This window comes from Propithecus coquereli, unplaced genomic scaffold (assembly GCF_000956105.1).
Source record: "Propithecus coquereli isolate 6110/MARCELLA unplaced genomic scaffold, Pcoq_1.0 Scaffold71, whole genome shotgun sequence".
Taxonomy (NCBI): domain Eukaryota; kingdom Metazoa; phylum Chordata; class Mammalia; order Primates; family Indriidae; genus Propithecus; species Propithecus coquereli.
Window position 1 is genome coordinate 7,859,447 of NW_012153174.1, and position 19,362 is coordinate 7,878,808.

Consider the following 19,362-nt stretch of genomic DNA (forward strand, 5'->3'; position numbering starts at 1 on the left):
TTTCTCCAATTTAGGCAAAGGTTATATAGCAAAAGATGACATTTGTCACGAGTGGTTCATAAAATGGCAGTGGCTATGCTTCCGAATCTTGTTCACAGCGTCTTCCAGGCACATTACGTAATACTGAGACATCCTGGTTTGCTCCCTGGGAGGAAACCAGATGATGGTTCCAATGTTACAAGAGAAACAGACATGGAAACCTTGTCCTTGTGACTACCTCATAGATGTGTGACTTATTTATACGCTCAATGGGCTAAAGAGAAACAACAAATTATGTGTAATTGGAGAAAAAATAAATTCAGTTCTTTTCAGGCATAAATGTGTATCTAAAATTTCCTAGTAAACAAATAATACTTCTACTAATGTAAGTGAAGAATCTCCCATATTTCCAAATGATGGTGACTGGGTCTTATAATGAATTTTATATTTGATCTCTTTTTTGTAAATATGGTTGTGAAAACTGAGTTATACATTCTTCTTTTTAAAAATCCTCCCCTTAACACACACTTGTCAGACAATGTGGCACACTACGCACCACCACCAGGAAGATGCCTGAGAAGGCAGACGTGCCCTCCTCACTACCTCCCCCACTTTGTTTTACTTTGGGGATTTAACATCAGAATATAAACTCTTGGAAGGTCTTAATCTTTTCACAAAATACGATGGCTTTATGCTATAAATACATTAGTCCTTTGTCAAAGGTTATGTTCTTCCATCCTCATCTGTCACCAGCAGTCAGCATCTTCTTTACAGATCAGTCTTTTCTTCGTAACGACACCTGCACGCGGCTTGCTGACTGTCCAGGTAGGGTTTACAGCCTAAATGTATGACGCTGTCAAACAAGAGCTCCACTGTTCTCTCACATGCCTGAACGTGCTGGGCCAGTCCCAGTGTTTTCTGCACGTCCCGGCAGATCTTGGACAGGCAGTACTGGAACTCCTCATCACAGTCATTCTTGCTTTGGCCACAGGTCTCATAGCACCTGTCGTGTTGGTTGCAGCACTTTGTCAGGGAAGGGATCCCAATGTTAAGATGAACACCAAACAGTGGAGAGCCACAGCCATTCGGCGGGGAGGGTTTATAACCGTAACGTGGGAAAGGCTTGGATCCGTCGCTGCGCTTGTACTGGCAGAGCCCGTCCTCGCCTCCCAGGAGGTCCAAGGCGGCGTTCAGGTACGTGTCTATCTTGTGCACGCCGTTGCGGATGGTCTTCAGCGGGGCCCTCCAGTCCGTGCTCTGGGCCTGCTCCTGGCACCCGACGGCGGCGGCCAGCAGGGCCAGCAGGAGCCGGAGCGCGGCCGCGGGAGCCGGGCCATCCGCGCAGCGCCAGGGCACGCCGGGCTCCTCGAGCCCCCGAGCCGCGGCGGCGGGCGCGCCCCCACGGAGCCCCCGGGACGCCCTAGCAGCTGCGCGGGTCCCGGCGTGTGCGGCCGCCGCCGGCTCCACGCCCTCGCCTCCTTCCCAGCCCACGGCACCCCGCTGCCCTCACAGAGCCGCCTCCCGGCAGCAGCGCCCCTAACCCTGCGCCGCCGGAACGTGTCACGTCAGAGGCGCGGGGACCACAGTAATAATTTCTTTCTGTTGTACCCTCGTGAGCTATGATGGGCCTTTTGAGCAGCTTTGAGATTGAACCCATATATACAGTCAACTTGTAATAATCAACTTTTATTAATATGGAAAGCAGTCATTAAGAAACGGGTTTCCCATAATATAGGTGATCCAGTTAATGAGTACAACACAAATTATCAGGACTCAAGTGAAAATTATACCAAATTAGTTGTTGTAGAAAACAATATATTATAATTAACTCCCAAGTAGGCTCACTTTGGTTGTTTTTGTTATAGCAAAAATATTTACTAAATTGTGACTAGATTTTCGCATACATGATTACTTTTCTTTAAAGATAAAACATATTTGGTTCAATAGATGCTATTTGTTGCGATCATAAATGTTTATTTTCAATGCCATAATGCACTCAACTTATATTTATCAGAATAAACTTGGCAAGTAACATGATCTATTTTTGTAATACGAATATTTTGCTCTTGAAACTGTGTAAGAAAGCTACATGCTACTTTTGGCAAAAACTTTATCATTAAATATTCTTAAGATTATTATTTCTCAAAATCACAGAAGAGTTTCCAAATACAAGTGTTTGCAGGAAAAAAAACAAAAAACAAAAAGCTAAAAGGCAACCTGAAGGCAGTCCCTATGTGTGGAGGACGGGAGGAGGGCAGAGATCTGTGGGAAGAAGCCATTTCTGTATTCCACAATTTGGTCTTGCTGTTCCAGAATGCACGTTTTCCTTCAAATGAGGAACTCGTTGTCCAACAGAGACTTCCTTTGTGTTCCTAGGACTGAAATGCTTAGTGCTATCCCTGCCATACCTGGGGTTTCTGGAGTTACCCTGCATCTGGGATGCAAAGCACTTTTATCTTCCAGCTGTGGATCAGAGTAGCAAAAGTGAACGCTAAACACCACGGCTTTTACCCCCAAAATAAAGACTTTCTCTTCTACAGGGCAAATTTATCACAAAATGTCAAAACCAGAAGAGAATAAAGTGAAAGGAAAAAAACCTAGAAAAATATCCTGAAATAGCAAATGTAGTCATTTCTAAACATAATAAGCCATAATTATAGCTTTACCTGTTGTTCTTATGATTCCTATACTACTTATATAACATAACGTGACATCATGCCAACTACACTGCTGGCTTTACTCTCGCAAAACCTTGGCGATGACGTCCTCCGGAGTTATTTCCAATGTGCCGTCACCAGTGAGGATGTTCCAAAGATTGCCCATACTTACACCATTTATTGAGACAGCTGGTTTATCTTACAGCACTTGTAAACGCTTTGAAAGTTCATCATATGCTACATTTTTGATATAGAACTTGGATGAACCTGAATATATGATTTTCTATAACCCTAACCTAATCTTTGATTCAACCCATATTCATCATGATCTTCATTGAAACTCATGCTACAAAACTGTATCACTAAATAGATTTCTTCTCTTTAGTGCTTCAGGAAAAATCAGCTCACTGATTGCTGTCCATAAGTTTAGGGAGCTTCTTTAAACAGTTTAGTATCTGCTGACCCCACAGACCTCACATCCAGGGCTCCCATCCCTCCCAAGTCCTGCCAAGGATGTTGGGGTCTGTTGCCTGGTCAATCAGGCACCTCACTTGAGTCTCCTCCGAAAGTCCACTCTTTGGTTCTCGAGCACGAACATTGTGATCTTTGCTTCCTCGTGCCACAGCTATATAATCCCTGAAGGCAGGTGCCTTCTCGTGGCCCAGAAGTAACTCCTCACTGGAAAAAAGATGAAATAACCATGAAAACACAAACCACGCCTTATTTTTCCTCTGTTGCCTGAATTCCTAGCACTCCTATCGTAATACGCCCCCCACCCCCATCACTTACAGAGCATTTTCTGTGGCTCATAACCTCAAAGTCAAAGACTAGATGTGTAGGAAACAGAACATGAATAATGCTGCCGCTAACATTTGTTTACAAGTTTTGTGCGAATGTATGCCCTCCTTTGAAAAATTCCAGGTCAAATGGTAACTCCGTGTTTAGCTTTTTGAGAAACTGCCAGACTTTCCCATGGTGGCGGCACCAGTTTCCACTCCCACCAGCAGCCCGTGTGGTCCCAACTTCTCTATGCCCTCGCCAACATGTGGCACATCCCACTTTTTGATTACAGCTGTCCTAGTGGGTGTGAAGTGGTATCTCATTTGCATTTCCCTGATGACTACTGATGTTGGGCAATTTTTCATGTGCTTATTGGCCATTTCTATATTTTCATTAGAGAAATGTCTATTTAAATCCTTTGACCATTTTTAAATTGGGTTTTTTTTATTATTGAGTTATAAGGTTTTTTAATGTATTCGAGATACAAGTTCCTTATCAGTTACATGACTTGCAAATCTTTTGTCCAATTCTGTGGTTTGTGTCTTTACTTTCTGATAGCATCCTGTGAAGCACAAATGTTTTAAATTCTGATGAAGTCCAATTTATTTTTTCTTCCCTGTGCTTTTGTTATCATACCTATAAATGTCAATGTCACAGCCAAATCCAAGGTCGTGAAGATTTACCTCTAAATGGAGAGTTTTAGCTCTTATATTTAGGTCTTTAATCCATTTTGAATGAACTTTTGTACATGGTGTGGAATAAGGATCCAACTTCATTCTTTTGCCAGCGCCCTTTGTTGGAAAGATCATTGAGTGGTCTTGGCATCCTTGTCAAAAACAAGTTGACCACAGGTTGCCATTTACTATTACTTAATTCTAAAGTCCAACTTTTTTTCTTTCCATTGGAAAATCTCTATAACTTTCTATTTGCTTTTACACCTCAACAAGAAAAATTTAAATTAACCTAAAGGCCAACCCAATTTGGATTCTGATCTCAAAAGCCCACACTGTATTCTTCACACCTAGGTGCTGTGCCCATCAGGATCAAATGCCCTAAAAAGGACAAAAGCAAATCTAAACCCTAAATCTTCTCACGTATATAGCAAAATTCTGGCAACTGTCTAAGACTAGGACTCCCATTCCTCAGACAGGCCCTGCTGTTCGAGTGCTGAGGTTAAGCCTGAGCCCGTGCAGAGGGCCCGGCAGAGTGTAGGCTCCATGCCCAGCTCTGGGCACCAGCCTCTCCTAGCCCCGCTTTCCTGTCTGCATGGCGAGGACAGGCGCGAGTGCCATGGGCCAAACAGACAGTGCTCGGCACTTGGTACATATATCGGTGCTTCAAGAATCGGTAGCATATTGGTGGTCCACTTGTTTCTTTCCACAAATAACAATCTTACCAAGTAATAATGGCTGGATTGGCACCTGCTAACTTTCTCTTAGCATAACATATTTTCTGTCGGGGATACCAATTTTTTTCAGTTACATTTATTTCTCGAATCCATGATCCTCCTTTTTTCAGCATCTTTTGTTCTAAATTCTAAAAGAAAAGAAAACATGATTTTCTCTGTTTATTATAACAGTATATACAATCATATTCAAACAGATTAAAGCAAGTAATGATCTTAAAGTAAACAAATATCCACAACCAGCAACAGCTCACTAGCTTCCTGCGCAGACTCTAACGGCAGTGCCCATCCCGGCAACCACAACCTCAAGGGGCCTGGGCAAGGCCTGCAATGTCGGTTCCTGCAAAGGTAGCGCTGCAAGACAGTCTCTGGGGCTGTGTCATTGTGTCATGGATGGCCTCTGAGATCTAAGAAAGCACTGTCTACCTTTATGATCAAGGAAGACCTCACATGGAATAGTTTTTAAACTAAAAGTTGCACCAGAGGAAATCAGATCTACCATCACCAGTGGGTTCATAGTCCCTTTCCCAGTAAGAAATAACTCAACTGAAGCAACGATTTTCTCCAAATACAGGTTTGTTTGTTTCTTTATTTATTTTTAAGAGATGGGGTCTCACTCTGGCACCCAAGCTAGAAGGCAATGGTCTGATCATAGCTCACTACAAACTCAAATCCCTGGGCTCAGGGGATCCTCCTGCCTCAGTCTTCCAAGAAGCTGGGACCACAGGTGTGCACCACCATGCCTGGCTAATTTTTAAATTTTTTGTATAGATGGAGTCTTGCTATAATATATTGCCTAGGCTGGTCTTAAACGCCTGGCCTCAAGCAATCCTCCTATCTCAGCCTCCCAAAATGCTGGGATTACAGGTACAAGCCACTGTGCTCAGCCCAAATAAATGTTTTGTCTCTTCTCTGGTGTTCAGGCCATAAATGTTATTTTGAGAAATGCTGTTCAAAACCATGTAAATATTTCAGAAACATGATTTGATATACTTCCATCATATGAAAGGAAACACTGGATCAGTCCCTGGCACACTATAACGAAAGTGAAAAGTGCATGTAAAACAAAGCCTACTTTCCAGTCAAAGGAGGGCTCCTTCACAAACACATCCATGGTGTTGGCGAGCAGGTCGGGGTCCGAGCGAAAGGCTCTCAGCGCATGCACCATGACACTGTACAGAAGACCCGTTTCCGTCATGGGTAACATCAGATTGATAAACTGGCGAGTTAGACGAAAAGGCATCAACTCAGGGACCGGCAGCTAAACAAAAGGAAAAAACCATGCAAAAAAGTCGAAATCTCAAAGTAAGAGGCACAAATGCAACATCCTCTCGTAGTGATTATTCATGTTTACTAAGAATACAGACTCTGCTTTTCTTGAAGTCAGCTACACAGATGTGAATTCCCGTGTTTAGGAGCGAGTGATTAATCACCTCAGCTTGCATCATCCTCTCAATGCAAAACCCACATGTGCAGGCCCACAGAGCCTGCAGAGATTTAGCAGTACGATCCAAAATGGCCAGAGGTTCATGTCAGAGAAAAGATTTTTATCACATTTTGTGCAAGACATTTTGATTTTGGGGCTTCATAAAACTTCCTTAGAGCCCTTTTATATAGGAACCCATTTTACTCCTGGCTCTGATTATATGATTTATCACCACCTAAGTCTGAACAAGGCCACAACAGGTGGACCTTATGGCTTTCTACATGAATGTCACATTTAACAACCACAACAAAACCAGCCTAACTGATGTGTCATTTCTTCTTTAAAAACTATCTATTTCTAGAGGGTGCTATAAAGTCACAGGACAATTGTAGACTACCCTGAACAGTAACAGTAAGGCAAGCACACCTGGGTAGCCGATCCGAATGCATGTCCAAAGTCGATTCCAATCATGCCGCCAGTCTCCAGGGACACCATGAAGTTGTTCAGGTGTCTGTCTCCAATCCCCAGGATCCAGTGGCTGACACACATCAGAGCGTGCGAACTAGCGAAGTGGGAGCGGAGTGCCAGGAAGGCTTCGGGGCCCGCGCTCATCCTCACAAAGGCCCGCCTGGAAGAAAGACACTGTCTGTGGTCTCTGCCGGGCCACTGCTTGGTTGTGAAGTAGAAGTATACTTACTTTAAGAGATCAGCTGGCACCTTACTTTCTCTTTTTCTAAAAGATGTGACTGTTTCAGTACGATTGGCTCTCCTATGATTTAATAATAGGAAACGTCTCATTAGAACAAATTTCTCGTGACTTCAAATTTTAAAACTCTTTGTTTATACTGAAGCTCAAATATCAAATCACTAGATTTTGATGATCTCTCTGAGGCAGAACTTTCTAAGAATCAAAAATAAACATGCAACCTTAAGAAGAATGAACTAGTTAATACAAGGGAAAATCAAAACAAAACTTACTTATACATTTCCATGTAAGCTCTAATACCGCATCCTTCTGACATTTTTGTTAGCCAGTCTTTATATTCATACAGTGGTCCTTTGGGATGACTAACAAGCAGGAAAAAGGAAATTCACATTAGGAAGATATTCAGCATTATATGATTTCAGAGGCAAAGATCACCAAGGATTCATTGAAAAATAGTGAAGATGCAGGAAAAAATAATACGACTTTTGATTACATTTAACATTAACACTAAACCCATGTTACTCTGGATCTAGAATTTCAATATACCAGTATTCATTCTTAATTACTCCTACAGAAACTCAAGCTATTTCCTACACAAAAATTCAAACAAAACAATCAGATACAATAAATTTCCCAATTCACATAGACAGGAACAAGATGAGCTAAACATCAGGGTTTATTAGCCAGGCACGTGACTCCTACATTCTGACCCAGAAAGAGCCAGAGTGTAGGGCAGGCAGGAGAGGCTGGGCGTGTCGCTACTGCAGACAGAAAGCCCCTGCAGTATTTGTGGAAGACAAATTAAGTCTGTTTTTATCCTTATTTATACCACTGCTACCCCTTTTTTCCCCATTTTGTAAACAGATACCCACAAAACCCATAGTAAATATGGCAGAGTATTTTCTTAAATGACAAGGTGCTTAGATGGAACTTGAAAAGCTGTTTAATAATGTTGCACGGGAAAAGGCAGTATCTGGGGGGGGGGGGGCAATGTGAGATATGTATGTTTAGGTACTTTTGGGTTTTTGCCAAAACCTTTTAACAAATTTTCTCCCAAAAATCTAAAGGTAGAGCAATTTCGCAACATGTGACTTAGCAATTATGTAAGGTGAATCTGTTCTGAGTTGCTATTGATTTCACAAATAGGCCACTCCATTGTAATCAAAATTCTCTTCTAGTTTAAAATGAGATGAAAATTCTTTGCTTTCTTTTTTTCTTTTTGAGATGAAGATTCTTAGGTTGTAAAACTGCAACATGCTAAATTAAGAAAAAAATAGCAATGATTTTAGTAACAGGGGTTTGGAAGTGCCTTGTTTTAAAAAGGTAGTTTTAAGTTATTAGGTTAAGTATGAAATGTCCGATTTCCTTAAATACCGAGTTTGTTGGTATTTCTGACATTTCACTTTGACACTTCTTGTTTTATTTTTATTGTGACGGTATATTCTTAGATTTTCAACTGTGTGGTTTGCCTTGTGATTATCTTTCAAAGTTTTTTAAAGCAATTTTTGTGAAACCATGGATAAGTAAAAAATTCATGTTATTTTTGAATATGAGTTCCATCGTGGAACCAATGCAGCACAGACAGCTCGAAATATCAAGGAAGTCTTTGGGAAGGATGTGGCTAATGAACACACACTATGACCATGGTTTGAGAAGTTCCATTCTGGTAAGTTTCATCTTGAAAATGAGCCACGTGGGCAACCTGAGACCAAGGTGGACAATGATGAGCTGAAAGCTGTAGTGGAAGTGGATCCATCTCAACCTACGCATGAATTAGTCCCACGGTTTGACGTTACTATTCCAACAATATTGGACCATTTGAAACAAATGGGCAGGTAAAGAAGCTGGATGGATGGATTCCACATGAATTAAACGAGCATCAGAAGAGAAATCGTCTCGAAGCTTGCCTTTCTTTGCTGCGACGACATAAAGGTGAACCATTTCTTCACCGTATTGTGATGTGTGATGAAAAATGGATTCTTTTGATAATCGCAAGTGTTCGACACAATGGTTGGATAAAGGTGAAGTGCTGAAACACAGTCCAAATCCAAATATTCATCAAAAAAAGTTACTGGTGTCTGTTTGGTGGCCCAGCGCTGGTATTATCCACTACAGCTTCATGAAACCTGGTCAGTCAATTACAGCGGATGTCCACTGCAACCAGTTGGATGAAATGATGAGGATGCTTGTGATTAAGCAGCTGAGACTGGTCACTAGAGACAGGCCAATCCTCTTGCAAGACAACGCTAGACTACATGTCGCACAAACAACGCTGCTCAGACTACAGAAGCTGAACTTGGAAACTCTCTTGTCATCCACCGTATTCACCAGACCTTGCGCCAACTGACTACCACTTCTACCAGGCTTTGGACCCCTTCTTGTGAGGAAAAATATTCAATTCTCAACAAGCTGTGGAAAGCGCCTTTCAAGATTTCATCGCCATTTGCTCTCCAGGCTTCTTTGCTGCTGGCACAAACAGCCTACCGTTAAGATGGCAAAACCGTGTCGATAGTTTAGGCGCATACTTTGATTAATGGTACCGGTTCTTGTTTGAGATATAATAAACTACACTTTTGACTTGAAATCAAAAATTTCATATCTAATGACCTAATAATTTTTACACAACTCTGCTTTCAACTCTACCAATGCCTGTGATCACCTCACACGGTTCTGCGTCACCTCCCTGTCTCACAGATGGAGGCGCGGTGCATGGGAAATGCCACACTTGCTCAAAGCTCCCCCTGTGAGTCAGAACCTCAGCGCCAGGGCGAGATGTGGCATTTCTGATGCCAAGAGTGGTATTGATCAGTTTCCCTATCTTCCGGGGAAAGTAGAAACAATTCTAGACAAAGGACTCAAATGTCTGGAATTAAAAGTTGGTCAGCACTGCCCTGATTAGTAACTATTACCTGGCAATACAAGTTTGATAAGAATATGCTTAATTTTTTCAGAAATTTTTCCTGAGGAGAATATTGCTCCTATTTAAATACTTTTAGGAAAACATGAGAGCACAAGGCAGAGAAACAGGCCTTCCTGCTATTTCTAACCATTTCTTCTTCCTTCACCCTACAGCTCGTCACCAAACCCCATCAACTCGACCTTTTGAATGTCCCTCATTATGCTGCCCTTATTTTTCTTTACGGAAACAAAAAGCAAATAAAAATACTTCTGATTAAAAAATACACGTTCACTGTAGACAACTTGAAAAATAGAAGAAAGGATAAAGAAAAATAAAAAGCACCGTATCATGACCTAGAACTAATCACTAGTCTCAACTACACCACGTACAGGCTGGGGCACGTAGGATGAGTTATTTGACCTGTCTGGGCCTCTGCTTCCTCATTTGCACAGAAGCGCTACTAGTACTTACCTTGCAGGTTGCTGTGAGAAGTAAATGAGTTCATTACATTAAGAACTGAGAACAGTGCCTAGCACACAGAAAACATTTAACTAAATGTTAGTTGCTAATTTTATTTAGTTCAAGTGTTTTCTCTTTTTTTCAAAGTTAATATATTTTTATTGTGATAAAATATCTGCAACTGCTGTTTAATATCCTCCACTCCATTTACTCATCCAGCCAGGGGCAGATTGAAGGGCGGGGGGTGGGGGCTGCTCGCATGGCCCTGCTGGGGGGTGGGGCACCTGGGCAGGAGCCCGTGGCGGGTGGGTGCAAGTGGGCCGTGCTGGAGAAGGAGCAGCCGGGCTTCACGTTACCTCACATAAGCTGCTTTCTCCTCCTGTGACATGCTATTCAAAAGGAGATCCTTCAAGGTAATAGTATTTTCAATCCATTCAATTAATCCTAACCTGAAAAGGAGAATAAAAAGTTTACAAACAAACCCAAAGCCGAACTGTTCTTACCTTGCTAGAAAAAAGTTCTGGTGGTGTATGTATACCAGGGAGTACTTCTCAGCCACAGAAACAATGGTGAACCACTTCATATTAACCTGAATGGAACTACAGCCCATTCTTCAAAGTGAAGTATCACAATAATGGAAAAACAAGCACCACATGTACTCACCATTACATTGGTACTAATCGATCAACACTAACGTGCACATATGGTAGTAACATTCACAGGGTGCCGGGCAGGTGGAGGAGGGAGGAAGGCATGGGTAAATCCACACCTAACAGATGCGATGCCTGCTGTCTGGGGCATGGGCACGCTTGTAGCTCTGACTCTGGCGGTGCAAAGGCAATTTATGTAACCAAAGCGCTTGTACCCCCGTAATGTCATGAAATAATAAAAGAAAAAAGGTTCTGCAGGATCAAAGCAAAATAGATTTCTTCATGTCTGTTCTCCCCTCACTTCCCCACGGGTTGGGGTGTTTGGCAGCTCTCTTAAGCACTCTGTCTTTGCAGGATCTACAGCCCTGGCTTGTCAAGTGACCTCCAAGCCCATCTCAGGACCCGGACCCGGCCGCACCTGGAGGTCATGGGCACAACGCGGTACGTCCTTAACTGCATGTCTCTCTGACTGCAGGCGGCATCTCGGGACAGGATGACATTCATGACCTGGAAGAGCTGCTCCAGGCGCTGGTCCTGCCGCAGGTCCTCACCGCCCTTCACCAGGAAGGGGTGCTCCCTCTCATCGTGGCCTCGGATGACAATGCGCTTTGGTTTTCTGATGGAGGCCATTACCTTTACCTTTAAAAATCAAGAAAACATTTCAGGTGCAGTCTGAGACTAGCCCACCCTGTCATTGTCAAGACGAGAAAAGTAAGGCTGGTTGTGTGTATTCCTCAGAGACCTCTCCCTGAAGACAGAGTCAGCTAACAGAGAAGAACAGAGAACCAGGCCAGCAGACTCCAGGGCCAGAAAAATATTTCTGTTACCTGCTCATGCCTGACTGCTGTGCCCACAGCAATTCTATACTCCTGGTCATAAATAATTGCTTACAAATGTGGACATCCTTAGCAACAAGCAATAGCCAACGTGCAAACTTTCTACAGTAAGTAAACTCTACACATATTTCATAATGGATACTCACAACTTCCTCTTTGAGTTTATTACATCCTTAAAAGTGATTGTTGTTGAAATTCTGGAGATACTATATTAAGAAATTCGGTGAACTGGCCACACATGGTGGCTCACGCCTATAACCCTAGCACTCCGGGAGGCCGAGGCGGGAGGATCGCTTGAGCTCAGGAGTTCAAGACCAGCCTGAGCAAGAGCAAGACCCCATATCTACTAAAAATAGAAAAAAATAGCTGGAAATTAAAAGAAAAATTAAAAAAAAAAAAAAAGAAATTCAGCAAATAATAGAATCAGAAAATTCCATACATTTGAAGTCAACGTGGGAAGTTTACTGTCCCTTCTTAGTAAGGACGAACAGATCATTCTATCTGCAGAACCACACCCTGCACGCTAACAGTCCCCACGGCAGTGACGGATCCAAAGCCCTCACACCTACCCTCTCGTCAAACCCAGCGATGCGAGCGTGGTACTCGGGCAACGGCTTGCCTCTGCCATCATACTGACCTGAAACAAACCAGAGACTCGCTCACATGCATCCTGTCAGACAGACCCTGTATTTTAAAATGTCTGTTGATCTAATTAAGAACTAAGCTAAAATGGTAATGGTTTTTATCGAAAATTTTCATTTAAAGGAAATGGACTTACAGTTCTTTTTAATGTTAGTATTTCTCAGTTTTACTGAATGGAAGTTAGCTTCCTATTCTAATAGTGGAGATAAATTCCAAATAGAAAAAATAACATGCCGACTAGAACACTGCATTATCTCCAGGCAAATCAAGCTGCACATTAGGAGTCTTACATTTAAACACTTTTCTTGAAACTGTACGCAATTGCATAGCTGTTAATAATAACAAAGAAAAGTGTTTCTCCAAATATACTTTTTCTTATATCTACTAGAATGAATACGAGAATAACCAGATTAAAGTACTTTTCCCTCTGGCAAATTCCAGGGTGAGAACATGGAATTTACATAGATTTCCTCTGGAAAACCATGCTCTGTTCACATCTGACCAACATGCTGTGCGTCTCTATCCTCAACATCACGATCCTTTTTCCTGCTGGTAAGTCATTTATCAGTCATTCATCCCTTTAAATGGTACCAAGGTGTACATCCCAGGAAGTGAGCTGCATCTACACCTGTATTATATTTCCGAAAAAAAGTTTTCAAGAGCAAAGCATGAGTATGTTCAGAGGAAACCTATGATTACGGGTTATCACTGTTACTAAATGGAAATCTTAACACCTGTCATAATCAGGAATGTAAGAAAAGTACAATCTCATTGGACACTTAGTAAAATGTACTAATTCATAGTAATCATGAATTTTCCCAATGATCAAAAATACGGTGAAACTTGAAATTCTTTTTAAAAAAAAGAGATAACTTTTAAAATTGTTTAAAAAACGAGATAACAATATCACTATTTCAGAAAGCAAGTGTTCTTGCCACAGTACTGCTCCCCTTAAAGAACGGTTCTGTCTTCCTGGAGCTTAGCTCACCAGGAATCTCCAGCTCCTCTCTCAGGAAGTCCACTTGGAAGTTGCTCATCCAAGGCGAGCATTCCCTCAGGTTCCCAGGCGGCTTTGAGTCTTTGTTCATTTTACAAAGCAGCGAGTTAGTAATGTCATTGAAGTCACTGAGCTTCATTTTTGGTAGCTTAGAACCTCCTTTCCCAAAGCGTTGATCAAATTCTTTTCCGAAGGCCTGAGATTAATAACAATTTACTGTAAAGATTAGCGTGTAGTTTGAACTTTGTGAAAGGCCCTAAGCTTATGAATATTTGTAATAAACACGTGCCTAATTATATAGCTTTCTTCTGTGTTTTTGAGATTTATATAGTTTTGTGGATCGAGTATTTTAATACTCTAAAGCATCTGGCGCTGGTCTTTGTCTGCTTCTTGTTCCGTGACATGGTTTGTAGTGACTTCTAGTTATAAATTATAAGTTTTTAAAAACTTAGCAAAGTCATTTAACCTCTGTGTGCCCACTGTCCAGTTACTAGTGTACATCATTATGACGACACAGGCAATTAGGAACGAAGTTAAAAACAATAAAATAATAATAATAAATTGCCTCTAATTCTTCATACAAGCTGAGGAACATGATCTAAGAATACTGCTTTCCTTAAATAAGGGTCTTATAAGCCATTATTTTCCATCACAAACCAGTATAAACACTATTTAGATAATCTCTATTTCCAAAACAATTATTATTAAAAGTATTATACCTTGGAATACATCAATTCTTTCTTTGTATTAATATTAGCCCCTACTCGGATATTTATTTGAATTATAATCCTGATAGCCAATAAAAAATAAACAACAGTACTACTAGCAGTAACTCAATACTTAAGATTTACTTGATCATCTTTAATTACTATAGAAATGTTTTTTACCAAATTTAGAACTAATGCCACAACATAAATCTGGTATAAGTGAAATAGAGGCTCTATTTTAAGAAAATCTATTTAAGACAATAGGAAAACTGACATGCATAAAACAGATTTATTCTTTGATGTATGAATGGATTAAAAATATAGAAACAATCTGCAACTCTTAGAATACATGGAAAGATTAGCTATTTCCCAAACAGAACCAGCACCAGCATCGTATCTGAAGGGCATGATGCCCTTAAGGAGTCTCTAAAGTGAAATTTGAGGCAATTTGTTTTGGTAGAATATTATTTAAATTAATGCAAATTATTTGTTGATTGGTACCAGGTAGAAAGTTCTGGATAGATATTCCAAGGTACAAGAAATTAAATTCCAAGCACATCTCATGCCCGGAAGGAAGGGTGGCGGTACTTCTGCACTCTGCTGGGGTCCTGGGTAAGGGCTGGGTGTCGCTGTGCTCCACGGCAGCTGGGAAGAAGTGTGGTCTCCATGGGCAGATTTTTAGGGCAGTCTTATGGTGTCCAGCACGCAGGGAAAGGAAGCGGCCATGAATTCAAGGAATAACATTCAGTCTTTACTGGGGTCTGTGTAGAATTTTTCCACATGAGGACATCCTCAGACTGGCTGAGGAGACAGGGTGTGCTGGAGAGTGGAACAGGCCAGGAGGCTGCAGGACAAAGGGCTGCCGAAGCGACGCCCTTCTGCGGGGACGGCCTGGGCCCACTGAGCCAGCAGACCCGGGTCTAGCATCCACTCTGCCACCCTCCCCAGTGACACCAAGAGTCACACGCTCAGCTCTAGCTTCTGTTTGGAACAAGGTTTGGTAAACCACAGCCCTCGAGCTACTCTCAGCCCACTGTCTGTTTTTATCAAGAGGATTTTGCTGGACGCTGCCAGCCACATCCATGGCTCGTGCACAGTCTCGGGCCGCTTTCCTGCAGACACACGTTCTGGTGACAGTCTGTGAGCTGCAACGCCAAAACCTGGGCTTTCACAGAAAGAGTGTGCAGATCAGTGGCTTAGGAGAAAACACTTAAAAACTCTTCCAAATCCAATATTCTATAATTTTATAAATTACATTAACGTTGGCACATTAGTTTTAAGTAGAACTTATTCAGTTCATTTAACTACAGTAGGTATAGTTCCTGCTCTGAGATCCTTACGTACTCAGGGAGCAGCAGCACTGGCGCGATGTGGCACTTACTGTGTCATAAAGCAAAGTACAGAGGCCACGGTGCCACCTTCACTTGCAGGACATATCCCAGGTCACATTAGGCCACAGATAGTCCTGCATGTGTTGATATTCACACCTTTAACTAAAGCCACCCCAAGTAGGGAAGATCCACCAGAACTGGTCTCCACTTACCAAAAGTATCATTCATTCATCTAATTAAAGACACCTCTTTCATACCAAACAACATACTAGGTAGTGGAAAGACAAAGATGGACAAAACAAAACCTCTGTCTGCAAGTCTAATTCAGGAGGCAAAAAGAAAAGGAACAATTAAAGATCAAATGGCTTTCCACTCCTAAGGATGGGCCACAAGAGCTGAAAACACATCTCCCCACGAAGTCTGTGCGCAGATGTGCACAGCAGCACCATTTGTCAGAGCTAAAACGTGGAAGCGTCCCAGATGTCCATCAACTGATGGCAGGACAGATAAAATGTGGCACGCCCAGAGTGGAATAGTATTCAGCGATTAAAAAGGAATGAGGCACTGAGATGTGCCACGAGGTGGATGAACTTAGATAACACTCTCTAAGTGAAAGAAGCCAGTCACATATTACGTTATGTCATTTATATGAAATGTCCAAAACAGGCAAATCCTTAAAGACAGAAAGTAGTTTGTTGGCTGGCAGGGGCCGGTAATGGGGAGTAATTGCTGATGGGTGTGGACTTTCTTTTCCCGGTGATGAAAATGTTCTGAAGTTGATGTGTGATAGTTTCACAACTCTGTGAGTATACTAAAAACTACTGCATTGCATACTTTAAATAGATGAATTATGGGACATGTGACGTATCTTAATTTGAAAAACCATAAAGCGTAAAGGTCTTCCTTTGCACTATAGACTGTGGAACTTGAGAACTCTGTAAACATGGGTACAGGGACTATGCCCCTAAACTTCTTGAGGCTTAATGAATAAAGGTAGTTTGACCAAAATTGGGGGGAAAAAAAATCACTATGATGGAATGCTAAAAGAGACACATTCTAATGTAAGGTGCTCTAGGCAAGAAAGGAAGGAGCACCGACTTCTTTCCCAGGCCCTAGAGTGAAGGGGAGGAGGGTCAGGGAAGGCTCTAAAGGAGGAATGAGGTGATGCCAGTGCCGGAGGGCAGTGTCTAGACACGCAGGGAGAGAAGGAGCCCGCCGGGCGGGGAAGTCCCCAAGCGCCCAAGATCCCTCCAAACGACGCTGTGTCCTCCTCCGCCCAACTCCAGCACAACTCTGAGACAGACCTGACATTTATCACACTTGTCCTGTACCCCTCTCTGTAAGGGTCTGTTGTACAACCTCCCTGGGCTCGAGGAGTGGGTCTGTCTTCTCCAAGTGTCTCCTGAGCACCCTGGACTGTGCCCCAAACTGAGATGAGAAAATATTTATCAACTTACATAAGATATGATACAAACATTTTCTTGATCCAATATTCAAATCATTTAAAGAATTAAAAATACTAAACCACATGTTACCTTCAGATCTAAGAATCTGAGCAGGAAGAACAGAACGTAATGAAACCCTGAGGTTTCACCTGACCCTTGCTTATCAATGTTCACAGAAAGCATCAGATCTAAAGTCCTTTACAAATTCAATATTGTTAAACTAGGATTGTTAACAAATTGCCAAATGTAAATCCTGATCGTCACAGTGATTCTGCTGTCATAAAGGTAGGCACGTCCATCCATACCTGAATAAACTTCCTTCTGAAGGCCCCTAGGCCTGGAGCCCTCAGGTCGCCCAAGGCTGCAAACATTCTTTCATACATTTTCTCAATGTTTTTTTTATTTACAGGGGTTTGTGCTAGTTCAGCCTTCATATCATCAGTCCAGTCCTGTGCAGAATAAAAAAGAAAAAAATCAAGCTAGAATACTACTAAGTTTTACTCAAGTTCTATGTTTTATGTGCTAGAAACTGTTCTATTACCTTAAAGAGCAGTTCAGGATTAGAGAGCTGTTCTAGGGCATTAATAAAATCTTGAATCACTCCTCCTTGATCCAATTTACTTTTAATCCTATTAAAGGAATTACCAAGTTTAGGTAATCAAACATCTTCCAAAGGTCAAAGCCTATAATATATATTAAAATGTATATTTTATGTAACTATATGTAAGTATACAATTTATACATATTATATATAAATAATACCACCTATATAGTCCAAGGAAGGAGCAATTTAAAATTCCACCCATGTTAAATGAAGCATAAAGTATCTATTTCTATCAATAGGTGAGGTTCTTAGATAAGAGAAAAACAAATCTTGCAACTGATGTTGACATTTTCATGTGTACAATTTGATATATAGTTTCTGAAGTTATGCTATGAAAGATGTCACTTTCTTGATACACTTTCTTTAAAATCTTTTTCTCTTTTTTCATTTTTTAAAAACAACCCTGCTGCAGCTGACTGTGAGCGAGCACAATGGGCAGGGCCGTGGTGGCAGCAGGTGGCAGGTGCACAGCCGAGCCAACGACAAACCTCCACGGAAGCTGGGCCTTGCTCTTCCTTGTCTCCCCAAGACAAAACACTTGAAATAATGAGGCCAATCAGCTCCAGACCAAAAAAAGTCTTGACGTGATGCTCATTCGAAAACTGTCTCCGCTCATGAAGTAATTGATGAAGTGAACAGGGGAGCACTTCAGGCATCTACGGAGTCCTAATTAGGACGAGAGGTTGGCCGGGTGAAGTGGCTCACGCCTGTAATCCTAGCACTCTGGGAGGCCGAGGCAGGAGGGTTGTTTGAGCTCAGGAGTCGGAGACCAGCCTGAGTAAGAGCAAGACCCTGTCTCTACTGAAAATAGAAAAATTAGTTGGGTGTGGTGGTGCACACCTGTAGTCCCAGCTACTTGGGAGGCTGAGGCAGGAGGATCACTTGAGGTCAGGAGTTTGAGGTTGCCGTAAGCTAGGCTGACGCCACGGCACTTGAACTCTGGCAACAGAGCAAGACACTGTCTCAAAAAAAATAAAAAAATAAAAATAAATAAAAAGAGGGGTCTTTCTGTATATTTTGAATTAAAGGACAATTTAAGGAACTGATTTCAAAAAGCATCTCATCTAGTCTGTCTCAACCAACAGAGTAATGACTGTGAGCATAAGGGTAGGATATAGTGTGAGTAATATGGTAAGATGAAAAGTTATTTAAAAAGGAGATAAATTCTATAACAAGTAGCATACTCAGAGTTGATACATTCGATAAATAGATACTTAAGATTTTCTATTCTTCAATGACAGCTCTAATTAACTTGAAGACAAACAGAAACTTCCATGTGCTTGCTTTTCCACACACACGTTTTATAACCTACGGTATTTGATCAACTTTATTTTCCTGTAGTATCACCTTGCCACAAACTCCTTATTCTTATGACCAGCAGAAGTATCTCTGAAGGAATAGCTTTCACTGCTTATTATAAACGGGTACACAATCGCCTGTGGGTAGTTGTCAGCAATCTCTTCCACGGTGTGCTGGACGGCCACGGCCTCCTCTTTGTCCAGTAGGGCCACCATGTGGCTGATCCAGCCAATGAACTGCCAGCAAGGAACGGAAGCAATCTAAAACACAGAGAGCTGGAACTTAACAAGGAACAAAACATTCAATATAACATCATCTTATTATAAAAGTAACATGTCCAATATACAAAAAATCAGAAGTATAAAATAAAATGTCTTCTATCCCTCATCTCTCTTATGCTGAGGCAACCACGGGATTCTCCCAGACATTTTCCGTGCATGTGTATACATATCCTCTTTCTACAAGAATGGAATCATACAGACAGACTGTTCCTGATTTTTCTTAGATGTACAGATAGATTTCTTTTTTTTTTTTTTTTTT

General features: G+C 41.7%; 1 protein-coding gene and 1 pseudogene across 3 annotated transcripts in view; both read right to left on the minus strand.

Annotated features, from left to right (window-relative positions):
- Positions 1 to 524: 524 nt before the first annotated feature.
- Positions 525 to 2,802, minus strand: LOC105824055 (annotated as a pseudogene). Its single transcript, XR_001138180.1, has 2 exons — positions 2,731 to 2,802; positions 525 to 1,479 (listed from the first exon to the last, which is right to left on the minus strand). The product of XR_001138180.1 is annotated as a group XIIA secretory phospholipase A2 pseudogene (transcript).
- Positions 2,177 to 19,362, minus strand: part of PRKDC (protein kinase, DNA-activated, catalytic polypeptide) — a 158,587-nt gene continuing 141,401 nt past the window's right edge. The window contains exons 74-86 of one of the 2 annotated variants that reach the window (XM_012661443.1): positions 18,871 to 19,082; positions 17,461 to 17,548; positions 17,225 to 17,368; positions 13,428 to 13,632; positions 12,367 to 12,434; positions 11,380 to 11,600; positions 10,668 to 10,760; positions 7,226 to 7,315; positions 6,945 to 7,016; positions 6,674 to 6,875; positions 5,897 to 6,082; positions 4,813 to 4,952; positions 2,177 to 3,314 (exon numbers count right to left, since the gene is read on the minus strand). In XM_012661443.1, coding sequence (XP_012516897.1) covers positions 3,110 to 3,314; positions 4,813 to 4,952; positions 5,897 to 6,082; positions 6,674 to 6,875; positions 6,945 to 7,016; positions 7,226 to 7,315; positions 10,668 to 10,760; positions 11,380 to 11,600; positions 12,367 to 12,434; positions 13,428 to 13,632; positions 17,225 to 17,368; positions 17,461 to 17,548; positions 18,871 to 19,082 — 1,926 coding nt within the window. In that variant the 3' untranslated portion in view covers positions 2,177 to 3,109. The remainder of the gene's footprint in view (positions 3,315 to 4,812; positions 4,953 to 5,896; positions 6,083 to 6,673; positions 6,876 to 6,944; positions 7,017 to 7,225; positions 7,316 to 10,667; positions 10,761 to 11,379; positions 11,601 to 12,366; positions 12,435 to 13,427; positions 13,633 to 17,224; positions 17,369 to 17,460; positions 17,549 to 18,870; positions 19,083 to 19,362) is intronic. The other variant, XM_012661444.1, reaches the window with a different exon arrangement.